General features: G+C 45.9%; 1 protein-coding gene across 1 annotated transcript in view; it reads right to left on the bottom strand.

Annotated features, from left to right (window-relative positions):
- Window positions 1-25,307, bottom strand: part of LOC147685285 (alpha-N-acetylgalactosaminidase-like) — a 250,557-nt gene that overhangs the window by 127,257 nt on the left and 97,993 nt on the right. The window contains exon 4 of the mRNA XM_086941199.1: window positions 992-1,169. Coding sequence (XP_086797325.1) covers window positions 992-1,169 — 178 coding nt within the window. The remainder of the gene's footprint in view (window positions 1-991; window positions 1,170-25,307) is intronic.

Here is a 25,307-nt window from a genome sequence, read left to right as displayed (position 1 = left end):
CTTCCTTGGTATAGTCATTGGCTTGCCTGCCTTTTCCCAAGACAAACATGGCATGGTAATATAAAAGAAGTAATGCAAGTCCTGGAGGTCCTACTAGCAAGTAGAAGAGGAAGAGTTCATTTGAAAAAATAAGAAAATTGTTGGAGCATTTTTCACTGAATTTTTTTATAACGGTAAGTAGGTTTCATGCCTCCGGGTGAGCACTCACTTCATGAAGAAAGGACTGATGAGGACATTTTGGACTTATAGTAATGAATATGACGTGGCAATTAAGTGGTCCACTGCAGGCACACTGTAATGGAAGTCCATTCAGCTGCAGCCCATGGTATGATACAGAGATAAAAGGTGACTACATGAAGTGCTCTGCAATGATAGGAATTCTTGTCTGGCTTTGCCTTCATGGCCAACTTGAAGATTTGTTTCATGTAAACAACCATCATAAATGAGGACTCCACATTCATTTTACTCGCAAATCTATAAACTCGCCTTTACAAGGATCTGGTGCTTGCGCAAAATGAACCCTCAAGATGTCTCTGCCCTAGACTAGGTAGGAGATTTCAATTTTGGTGAATAGCTTGTTGAGGAAACATATACTTGGACTCTAATAATGAAATGTAGAGGAAGTATCTGACAACATCAAAAGTGTCTAAGCGCTTGGGTACTGAGGCAATGCATTCCTTTAATTAATCACAGATAGTAGGTTTCTCATCTTAATACTGTATACACCGATAAGTTCTGTGTTGCTCTGTTTACCTTGAAAGGATTACAAGTCCAGCACTTTTTATTAGTGCAAGCCACATGGACCTGTTAGGGCTCCCATAGGAATGGGTTTGATGCCAAACACCAAATGCCGTTGTCCCAATGCATGTCATGTCATAAGGAATGCTGGCAATAGCAAACCCATTGCCTCAGCACAATAAGCACAGCAACAACAAACAAATATCCATTTCACAAGCATTCGATGTATGTTGGGACATAAATCATAACAGACCTATGGCTTTAACTGATGCATTGGAATAACAGCCGTCAAATTTCAACATGTCAACTCCCCATTCGGCAAATGTGTTGGCATCGAGTGTGATGGTGTCCAGTGTGGTGCCAGGGTAGCCGCCACATGTGTAGTTACCAATGTCACTGTAGATGCCAAGCTTAAGTCCTCTAGAATGCACCTGAAAAAGGAAGGAATAGGCAGGATGGTTTGTTTTCCAAACACACTTAAGAACAGAATTTTATGGTAATGATACATTGTTTTTAATTGGAACCAGTCATGAAAACACCCATTCCTGCTGCTTAAATTGAATTTTTTTGCATTTCAAAAAATATGGCTGCACTTCAATGAAAACACAAATAAGTAAATTGGTGGTGCTTTATCATCCGAACCCGAAACTATAAAAAGGCACAATATCAACAAAAACAATACAAAAGCAATTTAATGGTCTCCTCTAAACAGGGCAAAGCCTTATTTTAAGCCTTTCCTTTTATTATTGGTAACACAAAGTTTTTAATGGTAATATATTTGAAATAAAAGTTATATGCAAAATATATATACCTGGATTTGGATCTGTATTGGGGCAGTACACAACTCTGCCCCTCTGCCTTATATCCTTTAACGGTGCACCCTAAATAAGTCCTTAAAGTTTTGTGAAAATCCTAGGAAGCAGTTATCAGCAACAGCAGGTGGAATAGCAAAAAGTACAGATGATTTGAAGTCTTTATGCCAGGGCCCACATCCTGTCAAGCCGAGAAACAATATTTCACCCCCTCCAGAATTCCCAGGTGTTTCTGGACCTCTCACCCAGAAGACATCATGTTTTCTGTCTGCCTTTGGGTCAGGTCCTTAATCCCGAGGGCATGATTGCTTTATTTTGTCCCAGGGTGACCTTATTGGGACCTGGTTGCAAGAGGCCATAAAGAAAGGGGTTACCTCTTGTGTGTGAGGCTTTCAGGTTTTTGGGATCATAGATACGCGTGGTGGATCATGTGTGCTGTACTCCCCCAGCAGAGAACAGGTTTCAGCTTACACTTCCAGGTTCTTGCAGCAAAATCTGTGAAGAATAAAGAGTATCTGCAGCAGTGTAACTTGAAGCATCTACAGAAAGGATCCATCTTCTTCCGCATTGCATAGTATTGTGACCATGTATGCCAGTGGACAAAGTTGTAATAGGATAATGAAAGACTGGATATTGAAGGTGTGCTGGTTTATGCAAGTTTAACACCACTCAAATATGAAGGAGTTGGAAACAATTTGTGTTGCTTTTTTGGGGTTTTCCCCTCTGCTGAATGGAAAGGCTGCCTTGGTCTGGAGGGGCAATGCAATGGTCAAAGCAAACTTAATCAGGCACGGGACAACTTGATCACAGGCCAAAGCAGAGAGGCCACCCAAGACCTCCACACCAATAGGTCTGGAAAAATATGACAGTGCCTGCAGTTCAGTCATGGGGCAACCTGGCGTGATCACAATGAGGCTGACAGTATTCAAGGTAAGGACTTGCAGTAAACAGCTATACATAAGCTCAAAGGGCATTAACGTGAGAAATGTCAATACCAACATAATGTCCAACTGTGGGCTCACCAAGAGCTTAGGAGACAACAAGCGTACCAAACCTCTAATAAATGTCATCACAACAGGTGACTAAAATGAGGACCGATGGTCCAGTAAACACAAAGAGCCTGAAAGGGCCAAAAAACTACTTTTTAGAGTGCCTACTTCAAGGTGTGCTAGGCTGTACGCAAAACAAACAAAAGAACATCTAACATCTTCACCTGTAGGGGAGTGAGTCCTGGGCACCACACCAGGTGAGGATTTTCCCAGCGCCTGGCCTAAATTTAATGGAGCAGCGGCTAGCGATAAGGATGATATCCACCTCCTCAAGTGACAAATAGAACACAGTCATTTGCCATGTTCAATCTCCACACATAGAAGTGTTAGTTGCATAGGTTCAGGTGTGTTGTGGAAAAATATATATCCATATCTATGTATCACATGGAAAACACAGTTAGTTCCAATTCTTATCCACACTGTCTCAACCTACTGAGCTATCCAACTTCTCCCTGCACGAGTTGCCTAGAGCTGCCAGCCAGGTCCTGCATGGAGCAGCACCACCTCCTTCTTTGATCGCATTCCAGCCCAGGACCAAGGCTCCCGTTCTGACCTTGCCGGACAGGTCCAGCAGCTGCACAAACCCCCACTTACAGGTCTCCTTGCCTTTTCTGTCTCCCACATTGTTTTAGCCCATCAGGCCATTCATCATGCATGGATATAGCTTCCTTTAGTTGCCTACACTGTATACCTGTTTCTGTTCATTTCATGCTTGAGCTGCATTTTTATGTTCGCTCATATTTGGCACTATGCCCGTTTTGTTTATTGTGTGCTGCAGTTCTGTATTGTATACAAGGCCCATGCATTGGTCACTGGAGAAAGAAGTAGCCTGTTTCTATGGCGTGAACAGGGTGTACGCCTGCCTTTCTTCCTTGGCTACCCAACGAGCATTGGTACCTACACATTTTGTCTGTTCCTGAGCCCCTGCTTTGTCCAGTGTCTTCCTTTCATTGCTCCAGGGAGGTGGCAAGAGTTATTCCCTGACAAGGTGGAGTGCCAAGCCTTATAGCGGAGGCCCTATAGGGTGTTCTCTTGAAATGGTAGCCTGATCAGCGGACAGATTATCATTTGTTCTTGGTACCATATTCTTCTTGACCAATCTGGGCAACCTGGATGACTTGGGCCTGGTTGATCTTGATCTAGTTCAGAACTCAGTGCAGTACATGAGGTCATGCAGGAGTCCCTTGTTCCATTCTAGCTGTAATTTATCTTTTAAGTAGTGTTTTTTTAGAAACTCCAAAGCACAAAATTGTTAATACTGTGCATTCTTGACCGTAGCAAAAAGTTCTAGCCATGGTTTCTGCCACTGGTGGAAGATGCACCGCACCACCTCAGAATGTAGACACCACTCATGATCTGGCAGATGCTGTCTGCTCAGTTCCTCCAATCTCGCACCCAGGGGCCCCACCCGGTGGTTTGGGACCAGAAAGATGTCTTCGAGCTCCAGCCACCTCCAGAGACGTACAGCCTTCTGGACCCACGACCACACGTTGCATGCTTATTGAAAAACAACATGGAGGAGTCTCCGAGAACCTGCTTCTGTCCACACCATTAATTGAAGAAAAGAAGACCTTGAGGACCAGACAATTAGCCCACACCTCTAGTAACTTGATGTCAGCCCTCCACTAAAGACCTGTTTCTGTAGAAAGAAAGCCAGATCTTGCCACCCATGCAGCACTGTGGGCAAACTAAAGTTGTTTGTCAGCCATTGTAGCAGCATAGGAGGAGTTTGAAAACTGTTGCCCCTGCCAACTTTCATGTTGTTTGTGTGCTGCATCCCTGGCTGGGAAAGCTGCCTCTGCCTTCTGGAATAGCCAATAAATTTCTTCAACTGAGACCAAAATTGTTTAAATAAGGTATGCTCCTCCGTTGGTGTGCTCCACATGAGGAGTCAAGCTCTGTCTCAGAGGTATGAAGCCTACTGGCACCCCATAAATCAAGATATAAGGAATCATCAGTATAATGAGGGGGGAGCAGGCCACCCTCATCCCCTTCACTATCATCATGATCATCAATTTCCAGGGGTGCACCCTGCTCTAGCACAGGATCACAGTCAGAACCAAAAATATGATGTACCCTCTAAGGTTAGTTGTGATACAGTATAGTCAAGCTGCATGACAACAGAATGCCCTTTGTTAATTTTGTATTGTAACAGTGATCGATCTCAAGCCGATGTCAGTACTGGGTCAGAAATGAGCATTGGGACAGCATCATCTACCGCATCAGTGCAGCTGGAAACAGCATGTAACCCTGGGCTGGAGTGGCAGTCAATAAAAGGGTTGGTATGGTTCCCACAAAAGCTCTTAAGGGGACAGAAGGAGCAGGGGAGGGATCCGCCAGTGGTAACAGGCACCTCCCTCCTCTTCCTTATAGTTTGGTGCAACCTAAAAAAACAGCAGATAGAGTCAGACATGTACTCAAGATTTGCCGCACACCTTCTTTGAAGGCCGAAACCTGCTGAAGAGCTAATGACTTCCAGAGAACTTACGTGGGTGTTAGGTGAAGAATTGGTTCTGTGGCCAGTGACTTTAATGTTTAAGTATCAGGATAGCATCTTGGCCTGATTTGTTTTATATGTTTGCGTTTGGATTTTGACTTAATGGAGGACTTTAGGCATGAAGTTGAACTATGGTGAGAATGGCCTCATTAGCAAGACGGAGTTCAGGCCTGTGACTTGGAATAGGATCTACATGAAGACCCCCAACTTCTTTTTGAGTTTGGTGACATACGCCTCTCCATCTCGAAATGCATTTCGATGATGCAGGAGTTCACACTGATTACACAAATTCAAGTCATGTCCGGAGTCCAGGCACCACAGACACACCTCATGTGGGGCTATGACTGACATCTGCTTCTTCTAGTTTCAATAAGGCTTACATCTGGTCGTTTTCATTACGGACATTGAACATACAGAAACAAAATTTAAGTCATCAGGAAACTTACATATTTGGCAACATAGGAGTGGAAAGAAAGTAACTGATATCAGTGCACAGGTGTGGAGCTCACATGTGGCTCCGATCTGTCACTTCTGGGGAGGTATGGAATGAGAGGAGAGAGGAGCTATGAGACACCAACTCGTGGCATTCAGAGGTACTCCTACAAAAGCATTTCAGATCCAGCCTTTTTTCCCCTTAGTGTTGTTAACATTCAAGTGATACACAATGTAGAGGTTGGCATCATCTAATTTTTATTGTGTAAATCCACGATTGTTCACAACTCTTTGGCTGATCTAACAGTCACATGCAGTGATAGACTTCATGCAGATCTGGGAATGCCCTCATACACCATTTCTACTTCAGAACTTGGATGGAGGGACCTTGGGGGACAGATACTCTTGTCTCTATGCCTTGCCCTATTCTCAAATCAGAAGGGAAGGAGCTTCAGTGATACCATTAATTTCAGCCGCTCAGCTTCTCCTGGTTTCCTCAGCTGTGACGGATGATGACTAGCCAGGAAAGGGTGTTTCTTCCATCTACCCTAAAGCACACAGAGCTGACACAGGAAGTTTGCGGGCATCTTCACATATCAGCTTGTCAGTTAAGCGCCTTGGTATACAAAAAAGGAGATTGTCTAGAAACTAGCTTCAATAAGGCTAAAAAAAATCTTATCTAGATGGCTGGGTACCATGTTGAAACCAGTTACCACAACACTGAAAAGGCGGAGTGCAAATGCACATCTGGCTAAAAGGAGCAAATAGCTGGAAGAGTGGAGCTGCCTGTCCGGAAAGCCTACACATTGAGATCAGACAAATATTGAAAGAAAACGAAAACATCATTGCGGTCACAGTGTAGATCTAAGACGTCACCAGACCACCCTCTGGTATCCGACATATTACCTGGAAGGTTGGGTATAATGGTATTGTGATGTAGGCATTTTAAGGCAAGTGTAACTCATGACGTAAATCTATCAAGATTAAGCATGGGCGGAAAATCCGTTCCGCTCGCGGATTTTGCGGATTTTCGGTAAATTCGCAATCCGCGAGATTCGCGAATTTCCCGCAAAATCCGCAAATCCGCGAGCAGCGGATTTTATGGCTTGCTCGCACTGTTCGCGTGAGTTCGCGGCTTCCCAGTTCAACTTCGCGCCCCGCGAATAAGCGCTAAATTGCAGAAATACGATATTAGCAAAACTGAAACTACTTACCAGGTTCAAAAGTTCAAGCTCATCATTAGTAGCCATTTCCTGTAGTGCTTCCTGAGGGGCCCCTCCAGAGTTCAGTTGCCTACTTGCAACTATTATGTGACCTTGCTCTGACCCTCAGAATAGTTACACATATGCCACAAAGGTCCTGAATTACAGCTAAGGGAGACAAGCAGGAGCCAGGCTGGAAGTTCAAATCCAGTGACACATTAATCAGCCCCTAATTCATTATTGTCAGTTGGGGCAGGGCAGGTGTTGTAACTAATTTTGCAACAATGAAAGCACTTAGCAAGTGCAAAAGATCACTAATCAGGAAGCACTAAGGAAGCAGGTGCCAGCTAAAAAAATATTCTGTGACACATTAATCAGCCCCAAATTAATTCAGGTCACTTGAGGCAGGGAAGGTGTGCTTTGCTTTGCCACAATAATGTACACTGGACAACCAGAGGGTGCTGTGATGAAACAGAGGGTGGCATGGGTGGGCCAGAGGGTGGCATGAGTAGTCAGAAAGTGGCAGTGGTGACAGAGAGTGGCAGTGATGAAGAAGAGTGTCCCAAACAGGCTGGACACGTAGAAACAACAAGTTCGCAAAACTTGCGACCCGACAGGTAAGTTCGCGTTTGCGAAATTGTACAAAACCCTCGCCAACTGGCAGAAACCCGCGCGAACACACAAAAAAAAAAATCCGCAAATTCGCGAGAATTCGCGGATTTTGCGGATTGCGAGTTCGCAAATCCGCAAAATTCGCGAACGCGAGATTCGCAAAATTCGCCCATGCTTAATCAAGATTAAAAGGCTATGCATAGAGCAGGATAAAGGAGCACTGAAGATTAGTGTAGGAAAAGGTGGCATTTAAGGGTAATAGGACAAGCAATATGGAACGGTCCTACAGCAGTGCTGAACTGCTGGAGATTCAGAAAAGGGGGTGGTGATGGACAGAGTATCTGAATTAAGCAGACCACTGATACCCAGTCCAAAGATCAGGGCTTGATCCATCACCATTTTTTAGCTCACTGCACCATCTCAGCTCAGAACCCGGCTACATGCAAATTAGTCTGTCCCTGGCCCAGTGCATCATGGGAACAGGGCAGACCAAACTACCAAGCCAAATCTTTTACTGGAAAGGAAACAAGCTTTTGGGGACCGGTTTCTGGCATTACAGTCGTCTTCGGCCCGGCTTGCTTGAATCCTGATGGTGCAGTGAGCAAGGGACTCACATCTGAGCATACCCTTCCACGCTTATGGTGGACAAAACGATTCAGAAAAGGGGGTGGTGATGGACAGAGTATCTGAATTAAGCAGACCACTCCTACCCAGTCCAAAGATCAGGGCTTGATCCATCACCATTTTTTAGCTCACTGCACCATCCCAGCTCAGAACCTGGCTACATGCAAATTAGTCTGTCCCTGGCCCAGTGCATCATGGGAACAGGGCAGACAAAACTACCAAGCCAATTCTTTTACTGGAAAGGAAACAAGCTTCCGGGGACTGGTTTCTGGCATTACAGTCGTCTTCGGCCCGGCTTGCTTGAATCCTGATGGTGCAGTGAGCAAGGGACTCACATCTGAGCATACCCTTCCACGCTTATGGTGGACAAAACGATTCAGAAAAGGGGGTGGTGATTGACAGAGTATCTGAATTAAGCAGACCACTCCTACCCAGTCCAAAGATCAGGGCTTGATCCATCACTGTTTTTTAGCTCACTGCAGGATACCAGCTCAGAACCTGGCTACATGTAAATTAGTCTGTCCCTAGCCCAGTGCATCATGGGAACAGGGCAGACCAAACTACCAAGCCAATTCTTTTACTGGAAAGGAAACAAGCTTCCGGGAACCGGTTTCTGGCATTACAGCCGTCTTCGGCCTGGCTTGCTTGAATCCTGATGGTGCAGTGAGCAAGGGACTCACATCTGAGCATACCCTTCCACGCTTATGGTGGACAAAACGATTCAGAAAAGGGGATGGGGATGGACAGAGTATCTGAATTAAGCAGACCACTCCTACCCAGTCCAAAGATCAGGGCTTGATCCATCACCGTTTTTTTCTGAATCGTTTTGTCCACCACAGGCGTGGAAGACGGCTGTAATGCTAGAAACAGGTCCCCGGAAGCTTGTTTCCTTTCCAGTAAAAGAATTGGCTTTGTAGTTTGGTCTGCCCTGTTCCCATGATGCACTGGGCCAGGGACAGACTAATTTGCATGTAGCCAGGTTCTTAGCTGGGATGGTGCAGTGAGCTAAAAAACAGTGATGGATCAAGCCCTGATCTGTTGACTGGGTACGAGTATTCTGCTTAATTCAGATGCTCTGTCCATCACCACCCCCTTTTTCTGAATCGAACTGCTGGAGATGGCATGATTAAAGTCAAGGAAAACAATGAGTAATATAACTTAACAGCATTGTGGAGGAGAGAGAGTGGTGTTGAAGGGAAAAGAGTATGGACATTACAGAACTAGTAACAACCTTTCGAAGGTTCAGCGAAGAAAGAATGGCGGTTTGTTACACATGGTCGTAGGCAATTAGAGCGGGGCCAAAGATGACTCTCCTTAATAATCTTGCTGCAATTAGTCATGGACTTCAATGTTACATCATTAGATTCAAAGTATGTGTTGTGCTAGCTCTAGAATGCCAGGGCAGAAGTATACATTGCTGATGGAACTTTTTGAGCTCTAAAAGGTCAAGATAACTTACACCGAAGACAGTCTAGAAGCAGTCAGGTTCATAGTTAAGAGATGCAGAAGCGTTCCTTTGGGGCGCAAGAGAGAAGCAACCCCTTGCTCCATTCAGTGAAGGACAGACTGCAGGGGTAAAAAAGTCAAAAGAGTGATGCCGTCCTGAACATAAAGTATAAAAAGAGACATCTGAGAAGGAGTAAGGATTAGGGCAGTGAAAGACGAAACATGATAACACAAAGATTTTTTTCCCATTCATGCACCAATGAGAGGTTCTCAAAAACAATTAGTAAACAATGGTGTTCAAGAGATAATTTCTACTCAAGAAAAGTTGCTAGATAATAGAAACAAATGTAAAAAAAAATGCACCAGGAAGAAGCCAGAGGACAAGTGTAACAAGGCAATCCCAGAGAAGCCAGAATGATGTGATGTGTCCATACGTATATTTCAGAAGCTATAGATGGTAACCTAAGGGCTAGAACCTCCAACCTCAAGCACAAGACACAATACCAATGTATTACAGATACTGCTCCAAGACCTTTGGAAGTGACCAGCAGATTTTGTAAAACTTAAAAACCTTTAATAATGGGGGGGCATGGCCTGGCGGCACCGAAGATGGCCGCAATTTAACGAAGCTCCTGTGAGGAACTCCCAAAGGCCCCAGACATATGGCATTTCTCCTGTGGCCTCACGATTTTAGAGGCCAGTGCCTGCGTGAAGTATAGGCTCCGGTGCCGAGCGATATTGTTCCGGTCCTCCCTGGACGCGTGTAAGTGCTGCGGCGGCCGCCTGCAGAACGGGGTCTCCTGAGGCCTGCACAGTGAGAGGGGCCGTCCTGAGCACCAGCCTCGCGTGATCCTGAGGCCAGCGGCGGAGGGACAACCTCGGTGATGCGAGCCACGCAGTGCGGCGGACCTACCAGCTGACTGAAATGCCCGATACCCATCTCCCCTGCGGCCCCACTATCCCAGCAGCCACGTGACGGTGCCTGGGGAACTCCGGTGCTGGGCAATCTGCCCAATTTGCAACTAGCCCCCTGGTGGTGCCGCTGTGAGTGCCTGAGGCTTTTGGACCCCGGAGGCCTACAGGGTGGTGAAGAGCACCCACGGCAGTGGCTCTGCAGGACAATGAGACCCGCGCCAGGTGAGTGGAGGGCCCGGCGGCTGGCTAAGTGGATCCTGGATGGCACGGGCGGCGCCAGTGGTGGGTGCAGAGTGAGGCAGCGCTGGCCCCGGGGAACCTGGTAGCAGCATTCAGAAGGCACCCACAGCAGCAAGCACAGTGTCTGCAGGTGACACTAACACAGCTGAGCTCTCGCAACTACAATAGGGTGTTACAAAACTTAGTACAATGACAAATGAAATTCAATAAACAGAAGCAGATTCTTTAGTGTTTTTCTTGTCACAGCAAGATGACGGTTTAATGTATCCAGACTTGAAGAACAGTCACAGTAAGCCGACACGTGTTTCGTCGTGTACAGGTGAGTCAACACGACTCTTCAGGGCTGGTGATACAAAAATAACGTATGCATATTCAGTTGTGCGTCTTATCACTTTAACATACTGCATATAGTGACAAGGGTGCATCACACATGCAGTTGTGACGTGCGTTTCCTTTCACACGTGGTGGGTGTGATTAGTGATGACGTACAATAAATTTTCAGTGTTCCACTGCAAGGATGTGAGTGGTTGTCCTCGAGTGGTAGTGCACTGGAAGTGATGTGAGGTAATGGTTCCAATTATGTGTATAACAAGTGTTAGCACGCACACGGTAATCCTGCACTATGAAGGTTGCAGACGTGAGTGACATAACATGCGAGTGTGAGCAGTCTGAAGTGCAGCTTGTGTGTGAAAATGATGGTGATAAGTTCAACTGGGGGCGTGTAAACGAAGTGGACGTATAAAAATCTCGGTTGTGCCCGGAGTGAAGTAAGGGAAAATACTCTCTCTCTGGAAGGTAGAGTCATTACCTTTAGACTCAACTCAGGACAAGTGAGTTGAGAATAGTCTGGTACTCGTAGTAGCAATCTGTATAGGTAGATTGGAGAGAGGGTGGAGGGAAAATGAGAAACTCATGAGGAAGGCATAGAAAAGGGGAAATGTCCGAGGACACCTATGTTACCCAAAGAAAATGGAAAAGTAAAGGAAAACTAGTGGAAAGTATTCTTACCACTGAGTATTTATGTTCATATATGTTTATAAGTAGGAGTGGTAGATCCAGTTAGGCTAGGTGCAAGAGATAAATCTTGCTACTATGTTCCGCCCAGTAGGGTGGGTCAAGATTTCCAGAATTTTGCACTGTAAATAAAAAGAAAAACATAGAATGCAAATGCCATCCGGCTAGAGATGGAGTGTATCGCGTCGCTCCAAATCACGTTTGAGGTGGAGTTGACAAGAATTAGACCGTAAGTTTGACATTTGAATGTACCTTAATACGTGTATGCATTAGGCTGTACCGGGAGGGGATCCATCTGTTGAGGCACTTATGAAAACGGGTACGTTTTCTCAATCGCGGTGTGCTGTGGAGGGAAACATAAGTGTATGCGCATGCATTAGAAATGCGAGTAATTACATTAAAGTTTTTAAAAAATGGAAAGAAAAGGGCAGAGATAAACACGGTCATTGCCGGTTTAGTTATCAATGGCGGTTTAGCCAGGTCGTGTGAGCTCATCAGACAAATTAAAACGGGGATTCAGTTGTCGTTGGGAAAGTACAACAACTTACCAGTAGTGCGGTATCCCTCCTCTGTTGTTTCCCGGTCGCCGTCTTTCGTAAACGGACACGTGACCGGAAGGGAGGTGGCTATTTATTGGTGTTTAACCATAGAAGATGTCAATTGTGTGCTGTAAAAACAGAGCCGCCATGTTTAAGAGGGGAGCCGATAAGGCGAGATGCTTGGTAATCGAGTATTCCTGTAAATGTTAGACAAATGGTAGTGTACAGAAGTACCACACCTAATGAAAGAAGAAAAATAGCGAGTATCGGAGCGGAATATGTAGACTGTTTTAGTCTAAATAGTGGTCGGTTGAAAACAAAGTTATGGTGACCATAGTATTTTATCTTTCTTTATTGAACACCCGAATCTCGGTCTGGGTGTCCTGTAGATGAGTCAATGGTGTTCGGGTCGGTGAGAAGCTATGGTGGTTGCCAACGGCTGATGTGACCCGGTGCCCCTAAATATTGTGATACTGGTTAAAAAACAAATATATTAACCGGCTACTTAAGGAGTGAAGGTGCCACATCGCCTAACCCATTTGTGACTTTGCTCATCGTATTATCAACAGTACTTCATTTTTTGATATCTAGTAGATGGTGTGGTTAATCACATGTAAAAGACCATAAGACAGGTAACATATAACCCAATACAGTACATCATAAAATGTGCATATGACAGTACATACTGTCTAAGCTTACTCTTCATTCCAAAAGGCATAGTAATCTGTGGAAATGTATACATATGGTGATGTTAATAGGTGAGTAGTTATCATTAGGATTACAGAGTAAATGTCTCAATTAGTAGATCCCAAAGGGTAACATTTAGTCACCCAGGAAATATTGTAGCTCAGGGTCGTAGTTTAGCCCATGTTCCACGCTTTGTAGGCGCATGATCCATGTTGCTTCTCTACGTCTGAGTGTCAGTTCTCGGTTACCCCCTCTGATATTGAGGGGAATCATGTCAATCCCAAAGACACGCACTTTGATGTCATCCTCCAATGGTTGACATTCAGCTATGTGTACGGCTACTGGGTATCTGGGATCTCTTTTTTGAATGGCTCTCATATGTTCTGCAATTCTTTCTTTAAGAGCCCTGATTGTGCTGCCTACATAAATCTTGCCGCATTGGCATTCGATTATGTAAACTACGAATTTTGTTAGGCAAGTGATGCTGTGTTTAATTTTATACATTGTACCTTCCGGACCCTTGAACGTCTTAGTGCCATGTTTACCCCAAATACACATGGAACAAAAACCAAATTTGTGGAATCCTAGGCCTCGTGTAGACAGCCAGTCCCGAGCTGTAGTATTTGGGGGAACTGTGGGGCTAAGTTTGTTTCTCAAAGTAAAGCCCTTTCTGTAAGTGATGGAAGGTCTGTCTGGAAGAAATTCTTTAAGAACAGGATCTTCCGTTAGGAGTTTCCAGTGTTTATTAAAGCTCTTTCTAGTGGTGTGGTTGAGTGCGTTAAATTCTGTTATTAGTCTAATTTGCTGGCCAGAGGATTCTTGCTCCGTGCGTGTCTTTAAACAATCTGGTCTTGGTATGATTCTGGTCTTTCGCTCTGCTTTCTTGAGGGATGCATTAGAGTATCCTCTCTTTCGAAATCTGTCTTTCATGTTAGAGATGCAATTTTCAAATTCAGTGGATTCGCTACAGTTACGTTTGGCTCTTAGAAGTTCTCCATATGGGATGGACCGTAACTGGTGCTCAGGGTGGAAACTAGACGCGTGGAGTATAGAGTTACAGGAAGTGGGTTTCCTGAACAATTTAGAGTGTAGTAGGTTGTCCTTCACATAAAATTCAAGGTCTAAAAACTCCATGTTTGTGAGGCTGTGTCGCATAGTGAAGCTAATTTCCCACGTATTGTTGTTCAGATGTTCAAAGAAGGAAAAAAGTAGTTCTTCAGAACCCGACCATAAAAGAAAACAATCGTCGATGTATCGGCCCCAAAAGACTATGGATCCGACGTATTTCATTCCTTTGGTGCCCCAAATCAAATCGGCCTCCAAAGCCCCCATGAAGAGATTAGCGAAGGAGGGTGAAAATTTGGAGCCCATGGCTACTCCTTTTTTCTGTCAATACCACTTACGATCAAAGATAAAGAAATTGTTCTCTAGGATAATAGTCATCATATGTAGTAGCATGTTGGTATGTGCCCAAAGTGAGGCCGGTCTGTTGGATAATAGTTTGGTAATGGCCGATATGCCCAGTTCAGGATTAATACTGGTGTACAAAGACACCACATCCATGGTTACTAGTATGGTGTCTCGTTGCCACTCCATGTCTGACATGATGCTCAGTATGTGTTTGGAGTCTTGTATATAAGACGGCAGGTTTTTAACTAGAGGTCCCAGGAAAAGATCAACATATTCTGCGATTCTTTCGGTGGGACCCCCAATTCCCGATACTATCGGTCTCCCAGGAGGAAACGGTAAATTCTTGTGAACTTTCGGCAGAGTGTACAGCCAGGGATACGTGGGTCTGAAGACTTTAAGGTAAAGGTACTCATTGTCATCCAGAAGACCAGATTGTTTCCAGTTAAGTAGAAGTCCATTAAGTAGAAGTGTTAGAGGACCCATGGGGTTATGGGCGAGTAACTCATAACATGAGTCATCGTTAAGTTGGCCCTGGATCTCGTTGTTATAGTCGGCCAGATCCATGACCACCACATTGCCCCCTTTGTCTGCCTCCCTGATGATGATGTTGGGGTTATTGCTTAAAGTGGAAAGTGCTAGCCGTTCCCCTTTAGTCAAATTGTCCTTGTATTTAAATTTGGTATTTAAGTTCTTGGTATTAGTTCTGTTTAAATCTTCAAGTACATGTCTATGAAAGTTGTCAATCACATTGCCCCCTGATAACGTGGGGGTCCATTTGGATTTACTTTTCAAACCACTCGCCATACTGTAATCAGTTTCAACATCAAGCTCCTCAAGTAATCTTTCCATTTCAAGGGGACTATCCTCCCTATCTGTTAAAGAAAGAAGCAAGTGTGTAGATTGCACATCTTTAATGGTCAAAGATACATCATCAAAAACATTTGGAATGTGTCTAGATTGTCTCTGAGTGTCCTGTTGTCCAGCAAAATGTTTCTTGAGTTTGAGATTGCGTATGAATTTGAAAATATCAATCTTAGTTTGGCACATGTCACCAGTAGCATAGGGATTAAAGTTCAGGCCTCTACTAAGTAAGGAGATCATGTCTGGTGTCAGAGGATGTGAAGAAAGATTAATAACTTGTACTGTGTCAACTAGTGTGGTTAGTTCCTCTGTGTCCCTGATCTCAATTTCCTGCGATAATCCTCGCTTGTTCCTGCGTTTGCCCCTATGGGGTTTGGGTCTACAGCGACCCTTGGAGGCTGTGTCCTGTTGCCCTTCCTGACACATTCCATTTCTAAAAAAAAGGTTGAGCTATTAGCCTCTGTATTGGCTAGAATTTCATTCTCAATTTCGCTGAGTCCAGTAGAGCTCAGTGAAGTGGTGCTGGAATTGACAGAACTGGTGGTTGTAGATCTGCCTGTCTGTGAACCCGCTTTGGGCTTAGGGATCAGAGAATCATACTTCCGATCAAAAGTGTAAATTCTGCCATTTTTATAGTCTGCCTCATCTCTCTTGATCTGACGTGCTTTTATATTCTTGATTTCGGCTTGATGTTTGAGAAGAATCTCATCTAGTAGAGTGTAGTTCTTGACGGTGGCTTCAGGTTTGTTTAAATCCTTGATCTCCTGTTCTACAGTGGAGATTTCTAATTGTAATTTGGTGGTTAGCAGTGACCAGCATTATGGCGAGCAGGCCTTACAGGTGCTAAAGGGGGCAAGAGAGTGTGCATTACCCCCCAAGATCCATGGTAAAGGTGGCAGTTGGCGCTCTGGAGGGGCATGTGAGCAAGGTGGGAGCAGTGCCCTGCGAAGTGGTGTGACCCAACGAGCGACGCAAGAGAAGTGTGGAAGGCGTAAAATAGAAGTTGAGGGCGACGCTTGGATGGGAGTGGGAAGTGCCCCAGGAAGACAGGCGCTGCATACTGGGCAGGGGAGAGCCCTGGTCAGGGGGCGGTACCACGGGTGAAGGACCTGGACACAGCACCTTATATTCGTCGGGGGGTCGGCTGAAGAGATACCTGCATAAGAAGGGCCCCCTCTCCCCCCTGGTCAGTGGGCCTATCAGTTGCAGAGACGACCATGCGGCCCAAGAAATCCGGGATGACCCAGACCAATACCCTGGATAACTATACGGCCCTCACGGGCGGAGGGGGCGAGACGCAAGCTGGCGCCCTGTCAGATGCGCAAGAGCCATCCTTGACATCGATCATGCAGGCAATCCAAACGCTGGGGACCACGCTGGAATTGGAAATTGACAAGGTGTCTATCGAAATGGCACTACAAAGGGCTGACTTGAATAAAACGTCGGAGAAAGCCACTCAAAATGCAGCAGATATTGCGGAACTCCAGAGTACCACCAAACACCTGCAGCAACAGGTCCAGCGCCTCTCACATCAATAGAAGGTGGTGGCGGCCCGCCTGGAGGATCAGGAAGGGAGGGCCCGCAGAAACAATATACACGTAGTGGGTGTGCCGGAGAAGATGGAGGGGCAGAGCGTGGACTTGTTTATGGAAGACCTCATTCTCAACCATCTAAAGCCCAAACGCCTCTCGAAGTTCTTCTCTACTGAGCGAGCCCATCGAGCGCCGGTCCCCCCGCCACGTCTGGGGGCCCCGCCGAGGACAATTATTGCACGTATCCTTAATTATCGTGATCGCAATGCTATCCTGCAGGCGGCCCGCCAACATTGAGATCTGCGGCTCGACAATGCTACTATCCGCCTTTTCCCGGACATTACACTGAAGGTCCAACAGGAGCGCCGATCCTTTGATGGAGTGAAGAGAGTGCTCCGGGAAAAGGGCATTAAATATATGATGGAGGATGTCCACTCCTGGCTGGAAGAACGCTTGGGTGCGTCGGAGGGCCTCTGGTCGGGGGACGGCTGGAGGAATATGGCGCCGAGGTCTCCGACTTCTTCGATAGATTCAGCGGGGAGAGGACGTCGGCAGTGGGGGGATACTATGCCCCCTGACAGGAATAGACCTCGCAGTCTGTCGTGTCGCCGTTCATGGGGTGAGGTGGCCCGGACTGGTTGGCAGTGCAGAACTCTGCGAACGTACACGTGAAGTATATTGACTCATGTCTGCATTGACTGCGCACTGAGGGTAGCTCTGGGCTCTATCCCGGAGGTTAGATTGCGGGGGGGAGCCCCTATTGTACCGGAGATATCAAGGGGGGGTCACCTGATACTGTTTTGAAAGTGGGGAAGTTGTTCATTGCATGTGGTTTAAAGGCCGGACTGGGACTTCGGGGTGAATAGAGCAGGCTGTGGCAGCTAATAGGTTGCATTGTGGGGCTGATGGGAGACCTCAAGTTGAGGATCTAGGTAGCAGTACTCACCCCCTAAGTTTTCGTTGAAAGGGCTACAGGCGCTCTGCATGTTGGGGGATGTCTGGCCCTGTTGACAGACGTAGCAGGGTAGCAGGGAGGGGGGAAAGTTCTGGGGATTTGGGGGTTAGGGTTACTTTTGTGATTTTCTATTTTTTCTTTTTCTATGATCTGTTCCTTATGGCTCCGAAAGCACTATTGTGAGGCAAGCGGGAGGCGGGGGGAGGGGGGCTGTGGCAATTGTCTTTCTGAATGTTCGTGTCAATCCGCTTTCATTTTCTGAGTTTGGTTTTGTATTGTGCACAAGTTATGGCTCCATTAGCATCATCAGCAAAGTGGCGGGAGGTGGGAGGCGGAAGGGCTGTGTTGCCATCCCTCACGCTTAGTACGATAGAGGACTATGGGGCACACACCAAAGAAACAGCAGGTTAATATAGTATCCTGGAATGTGAACGGCTTACAAAACAAAATCAAACGCACTACTGTGCTTCAATACCTTTGTAGACATGCCCCTGATGTTGTTCTCCTACAGGAGACGCACCTGTTAGGGAACCATTGCAAGGCCCTTGACAGGTTTGGGTATACCCTCCGTTCACATGCCGGTTTTACCATGGGCTCCAGGGGTGTGGGGATACTCATCACGGTGACATGGGAGGGCCGGACACTGAACCTATGTTCCCTTTACACCCCCCCGAAACTACACAACACCACTCTCCCTGAATTTGTGAAGCTTCTCCTGGAGATGCCCACTGGGACATTGATCCCTGGGGGTGACATGAATGCAGTCATGGCAACAGATTTGGACAGGTCGCATGCTCCGCTGGCCAGGGGAGGACCGAGTCATTTACAAGAGTTTGTGCAAGCTATGGGCCTGGTAGATCTGTGGCGAGTGCATAACCCACAAATTCAGCAATACACTCATATTTCTGCGGCTCATGGCTCAGGGTCTCGGATTGACTATTTATTTATGCAGACGGGCTATGTGGGCCTCTTTTGGGGCGGGCACCATAAAGCTAGAGGGATCTCTGACCATTCCCCGGTAGGTGTGCAGCTGCAAGGTCCTAGGCGGTACTGGAGTGTTCCCCCTGACTCGATACCTTTTTATTTAAGAATCAGGAGTTTCAGGAAAAGTTTCGAGAAAGGGTAGATCAATACTTTGCAGAGAATGTGGGTTCAGTTTGCTCCCCGGGGATAGTCTCGGAGGCTTATAAAACCGTCGTCAGGGACTTCGTCCAAGCGGAGGTGGGTCGGAGGCGTAAAGAAAAAAACGCCCAAGTTGACAAACTGGAATCGGAGCTTCAAGCTATAGAGTACGAAAGGGGGCAAACACAGGAACAGGTACCAGATAGGAACCACAGGGCACAGCTCCTGGGAAAGGAATTAAGGGATGTTCTTACGGAGCAGACGAGGCCAAGTGACCTTGCCACCCAGCGACATGTGTATGACTTGGGGGCAAGGCCAATAAGATGATTGCCTGGTTGGAAAAGAGGGACAGGGAACGTAATTGGGTGCCGGGGATAGAGCTGCCGGATGGGACTGTAAAAGATACGAGTGAGGGGATAGCGGAGGAGTTTGAGCTCTACTATGAGGAGGTGTATAGATCGCAGACGGCCCGGGACGATCAGGAGTGCCATGACTTTTTGGCCCCTTTGCAGTTGCCCATTTTAGATCAGGCCAATAAGGACATACTGGAGTCTGCTATCACAGTTAAAGAAGTGGAGGAGGCCATGGGGGACTTACAGGCGGGGAAGGCACCGGAACCCAACGGGCTTCCGGCAGAAGCGTTTGGATGTGTGTCGAGTAGAACTGCGACCCACATACCTAACATGTTTAACGAGGCGAGACAGACTGGGCGGCTTCCGAGGGACCTGCTATCGGCTATGATAGTAGTTATACACAAGACCGGTAAACCGCAGGAAAGGTGCAGCTCCTACAGGCCCATATCACTCCTTAACTACGAGACAAAAATCGTGGGGAAGATCTTAGCCACAAGACTGGGAGCAGTGGTCCAGTCGCTGATCCACCCAGATCAGTCGGGCTTTATGCCGCATAGAAGCACGCAGCTCAATTTGCGGCGTTTATTTGGAGTCCTGCAGGTGGTCTCAAAGCGTCCGGAGGTTCCGGCGGACCTGTTGTTCCTTGACGCCCACATGGCTTTTGATAGCATGGAGTGGCAGTATATATATATGCGGTCCTGGAAAATTTTGGATTTGGGGATAACTTCCGGTCTTGGGTGAAGCTGCTGTACACGGACCCGCTCGCAAGGGTCCGAGTCAATGGCGCTATCTCTAGAGGATTCCAGCTGAGACGGGGCACGAGGCAGGGATGCCCCCTTTCCCCTACCGTTTTCGCCTTGGCGTTGGAACCGCTGGCCCCTTGGATACTGGCACACCCCGGGATGTGGGGCATAGATTTAGGAGGAGGATGGGAAGAGCGCATATCGTTATATGCCGATAACATCCTACTATATGTACAGCAACCCGCCGCTTCCATCCAGAGATTAATGACCATCCTCCGCACATTCGGGGAATATTCCAGCTGCCGCATCAACTGGGACTAGTCCCTAGGGCATGTCCTGGTGGGGCCACAGCTAGCAGAGGACTGTGAGGGCCTGGTTTGGCGGGAGGTATTCCGCTATCTGGGCATTTGGGTCACGATATCAGACTCAGAGTTTCTCCGACTAAATGTGTCGGAGCAACTGGAAAGGCTCCACGGAGACGTGGAACACTGGAAGACTCTTCTGCTCTCCTTGATGGAACGTGCTGTCCTATTTAAAATGATGGCCCTGACCAGGTTAATCTATGTCCTGCAAAGCTCGCCCTTTCCGATCCCGGAGCAGATCTTCAGGACGGTGGAGTCAGAACAGCCCTCCTTACTATGGAACGACGGGTGCCCAAGAATAGCCCTCCGGAAACTGCAAAGAAGGCCATATGAGGGGGGACTAGCGGTCCAGGACATTCATCTATATTATTGGGCGATGCAGCTGGTCAATATTAACGGTTTGGTCTTTGCCCCACAGGACGAGCCTGCATATAGGATTGATCGTATGGTCCTAGGTAGCGGTGACTACTTAACAGCTCTCTATTCCAGGGGAATGCATGGTCTGACTTCACCGCCCCAAACGGCAGTGGTAGTGAAGGTGTGGAAGCAGGGACGAAGCTACTGGGGTGGGAGGCGAAACTTACGGAACACACGCCATTATGGGCTGGCAATTTACTCCCGGAAGTTGCAAAATTGCGAGGGCTACGCCAGTGAAGTCTAATTGGTATAGAAGTACTGGGAGATGTGTGGAAAAGGGGGAACTTGGTGGACTTTGCAACCCTGCAGACAGAATTTCAGATGGGGAATGGAGAATTTTTACACTATCAGCAGCTTAAACATGCCATATACACACACATGAGCCAGGTGGACCAGTTACCTGAATATGCCCTGTTAGAAGATAGGTTGTTGCTAGATCCCATGATTGACAAGGCTATCTCCCTCACCTACAGAAAACTCATAAATAATCTCCCTGACCCACTGGCACTCCTGAGAGAAAAGTGGGAATCAGACGTTGGCCTACTGGAGGATGACGATTGGAGTGAGGCCCTGCAGTGTCCCTGAGGAGTGGCAATTCGTGCCAGATTTAGACTAGTCCAGCTACGTATTCTTCATAGGTCATACACTCCACGGATGGTACAGTACAAAATCGGTTATGTATGTTCGCGATTTTGTCTGAGGGGTTGTGGTGAAGAGGGCACTTTCTTCCACATTCTATGGGAATGTGCCAAGATTCGGACATACTGGACCAGCCTGGTAGCCATAATGGAGGAGGTGGTGGAGACAGAGGTCCCTATGGAGGCCCGTGGGCATGTTCTGGGAGTGACGGGCGATGTTACTTGGCCACAATGGGATAAGACGTGGCTAGCCCTGGCAAGTATGGTGGCCAAAAGAAACATAGCGAGGGTATGGGGGAGTGATCTATTACCGACGGTGGAGGAGTGGGAGCGAGACTTGGACTGGTGCCAGAGGGCGGAGAAGGTAATATATAAGAGTCAAGGCTGCCCCAAGAAATGGAAAAAGATATGGGCGGCATGGAAGCGCTATAGGGGGGGATGGAGAGAAGCCCAGACTGGGGCTGAGTCAGACGAACAGGAAAACACCACAGATGCTGTCCTTCTTGTAGGATTTGTTGTAATAGGGCTGGGGGTTACCCAATGGACCTGGACTTTTTGGCCCGCAACGGTGTGTATAGAGGGGTTCATTTTGGCATGGGCGGGAGAGGGGATAATTGAGGAGGGGTAATTGATTGCATGGGGGAGGCTTTGGGTGGGGGTTCTAGCAATGTCTTTGTTGTCATTCGAAAGGGTCATTAGGGGTTTGCTTTTTGTGTGTAGGCCGATCGGGGTACTGGGAGGGATGCTAATGGTCCAATTTATTTACAGTCACCAATGATTTGCTGATGCTGATTGATGTGTATTGTTTGGAGCCCATTTTATAATAAAAAGATTAAAAAAACATTTAATAATGAAAAATGAACAGTGAATTGAGAAAAGAAATCACAAAAACTATTTGGTTACAATCAAATAAATAGTCCCCAATAAGAACAGAAATGTGATAATCAAGAGACGTACCCAATGCACCCACTCGGTGAGATTAAAGATGTAGGTCAATGTGTAAATAATTCAATATAACATAAGTGCAGAGGAACAACAATAAAGCACAAGGATATCAAAAAACAAGTAAAATATGATGACATGAAAGCTTCTTGGTGTCCTCGTTTAATATATCAAAGCTTGACAACAACCAGCCAGGCTTGACTCCAGTGGAGTAGTGAGCACAGGACCCACGTCTGGGCATACCCTTCCCACATAGGGCAAACAGCAAAACACACAAGATGATGGATGGAATGTTGCACATTGGCAAAACATTCACCCCCAGTCACAGATCTGGGTTTAATCCATTGTTAGTGCTCACCATGCCACCCCCGTTCAAACATGGCCATATGCAAATCATTCTTGACCCTGTGCCTAATGGGAACAGTCCAGTCCGAAATGCTAAGCCATGTCCTCTCTGGACCGGAATCAAGCATCCTAGGACCAGTTTCTTGGTATCAGCCGTCATCAGCCAGGATAGCTTGACTCCAGTGGCATAGTGAGCACAGGACCCACGTCTGGGCATATCCTTCCCACATAGGGCAAACAGCAAAACACACAAGATGATGGAAGGAATGTTGCACATTGGCAAAACATTCACCCCAGTCACAGATCTGTAACTGGGATGGCAAGGTGAGCAAAATAACGATGGATTAAACCCAGATCTGTGACTGGGGGTGAATGCTTTGCCAATGTGCAACATTCCGTCCATCATCTTGTGTGTTTTGTTAGTGGTACACTGCCTTCTGACACAATTACATGCACCATAGAGAGCAGGACAGTTGATCAGAGACAGTACAAAACACTGCCATCCACCTATCCAAGTAAGTATAATTTACACTTTTAGAGCCTGATTTGGGTGTAGGTCAGAACGCCACTGACTTTCTGACCAACACCTAAGGATTAAACACCGACCGCCATATTACAAAGATTGCAGTTGGAGTTTAAACTGGCCGGTTAATCTGACTGGGCTCTGGCGGGCTCAGGGAGCTCATTGACCAGTTGGGACGCCCCTGGGTAGCCAACGCGCTCTACAAATCCTCATTCCATTCCATTCCAGGAGGGTCTCATAATCATCAACGGATGGCGTTTCTGCCATTGGATTATGATGGCACTTTCCGACAGCATCTCCATATCGGAAAGGCTGACATGGAATAGTAAAATGGAAGTTTGCAACAGCCCCACGAGTGGTCACATCCTAATATGATATGCGTAACCACCAAACTATTGTTTGGGTGGTTCCCTCACTGAAACAGTGTTGTGCGGATGCATGTCTGCCTGACATCATAATGAGGGCCATAATATGCTTAGAAAATGCTATGTATATCATAGGACCATTAATTTGAGAAATGTGTGCTTACTTTTTCAGCTACCGTAAAGCTTGTGAACACATAGCGATTGTGAAGCTTTCCAGATTAAGCACTAATGTAAGTTGAAATACAACCTGATTTTTTTAATTTGCAGTTTAATGAGAATATTTCCTCAAGACTAACAATGGTAACTTACAAAAAAAAAATGCCAAGCTTCAATCTACTCATGGTGCATGCTGGACAGCGGCTGGGGAACGCAACTTTACTATTCTAACTCCGTCTAGTACTTACCTCAGGGAAGGTGCTGAACAGTGGCTGGGGGGGGCAAAATTGCTGTTGTAAATCAGGTAAGTACGTACTGCAGAGTAGGTGTTAGACAGTAACTGGGGAGTAAAATTACTATTCTAACTTTACCGAGTGCTCACTTCAGGGAAGGTGATGGACAGTGGCTGGGGGGCAAATTTACAATTCTAATTCTGCCAAGTACTTACCTTAGTGAAGGTGCAGGAGAATGAAAAGAGTGCACATTTCACTTTTTTTTGTTCTTAGATCATGAAAACAAACCACACAGCATCTAAAGACTAAAACATTGCTACAGACCAAAAGGAAAAACTGCAAAATCATCGAGCAACAGTAAAAGAAAATCAACAAGAAAAAAGAAAGTTATTTAAAAGTCAATTGTAAGCACAAAGAATTGAGAGAGACATACAAAGCAGTAAATATTTTTAAAATTCCTGTTCTAACCTTAGATAGACAACAAAGAAACAAAAAACACAGCAGGCTTGAAAATCTCCTGCAATCCAAAAATATCATCTAGAAAATTTTTTGACAACAAGGGAATAAGAAATAAATCACCTGGTAACATTTTTAAGATCAAACATATATGTACAATAATAACAACTTTTTTTTCACAGAACACAAAACTAACAAAAATGTCATTTCCTCTCTTTCAACAGTGTGATTTAACATTTTGTTTTCAACAGGTTGAATCAGTTAACCTTATAATTGTTTTCTTCACCAGGACCAATTACAAAGAAGAAAATAGACTTCAATATTATTTCATTTAACGTATGTAAGCAAAACTGGCAAAGTTGTGGCTGTGCGGGTCAGGAGGTGTGCATACACCACAAAAAAAGGGCAACGAAATTGGGTGAATGCAGCATCGTTGGGACCGGGAGTCGAACGGTGATAACAGAGCCCATAGCACATCAAGTTTTGTTGTGTGTAGAAAAGCATATTACAACTTATTCTTACAAAATGTCAGATAAATATGCCCAAATTGATGGGGCAGAACTACAGCCTAAAATTGATGTCCTAGAAGCGAGCATAAGACAGCAGGGAGGAGAGTCCCGCCAGGAAGCGAAAGTGAGGGAGGATAGGACCAGTAGATGTTTCTAGTGATAGCCTATTCTACACATTTATAATCTGTACTTCTAACTTTGCTTCGAGTATTAAATATTATGAATAGAGAAGTTGAACCTCTGAATATGAATGGAACCCTGTTCTCAGTTGACAATTGGACAAAGTATAAGGTGAACCCTCTGTACTTAGGTATTTCTTGGGCAATGTTTTTAATGATAGATTAAACCTACCCAAAATATTTTAAAACCTATGTGTCTTTTTATCGATTGTTTTAAACATGTCGCTGGGTAATGCTTATTTATATTGGTTTTTACAAATGCTTGGTCTTTTTGCACATTCTCTTTGAAAACTGTAAATTATCCGGATATATAATTTCAGAACCTGTGAATTTTGCTCATTTCTTGAATTATCTAATGATTACCTCACTGTTTGCACCTTATTGGCACTAGTCACTTTA

The sequence above is a fragment of the Lissotriton vulgaris genome, chromosome 10 (genome assembly GCF_964263255.1).
Source record: "Lissotriton vulgaris chromosome 10, aLisVul1.2, whole genome shotgun sequence".
Lineage (NCBI taxonomy): Eukaryota > Metazoa > Chordata > Amphibia > Caudata > Salamandridae > Lissotriton > Lissotriton vulgaris.
Note: the sequence above shows the minus strand (reverse complement) of the source record. Positions and strands in the feature narration are given on the sequence as shown.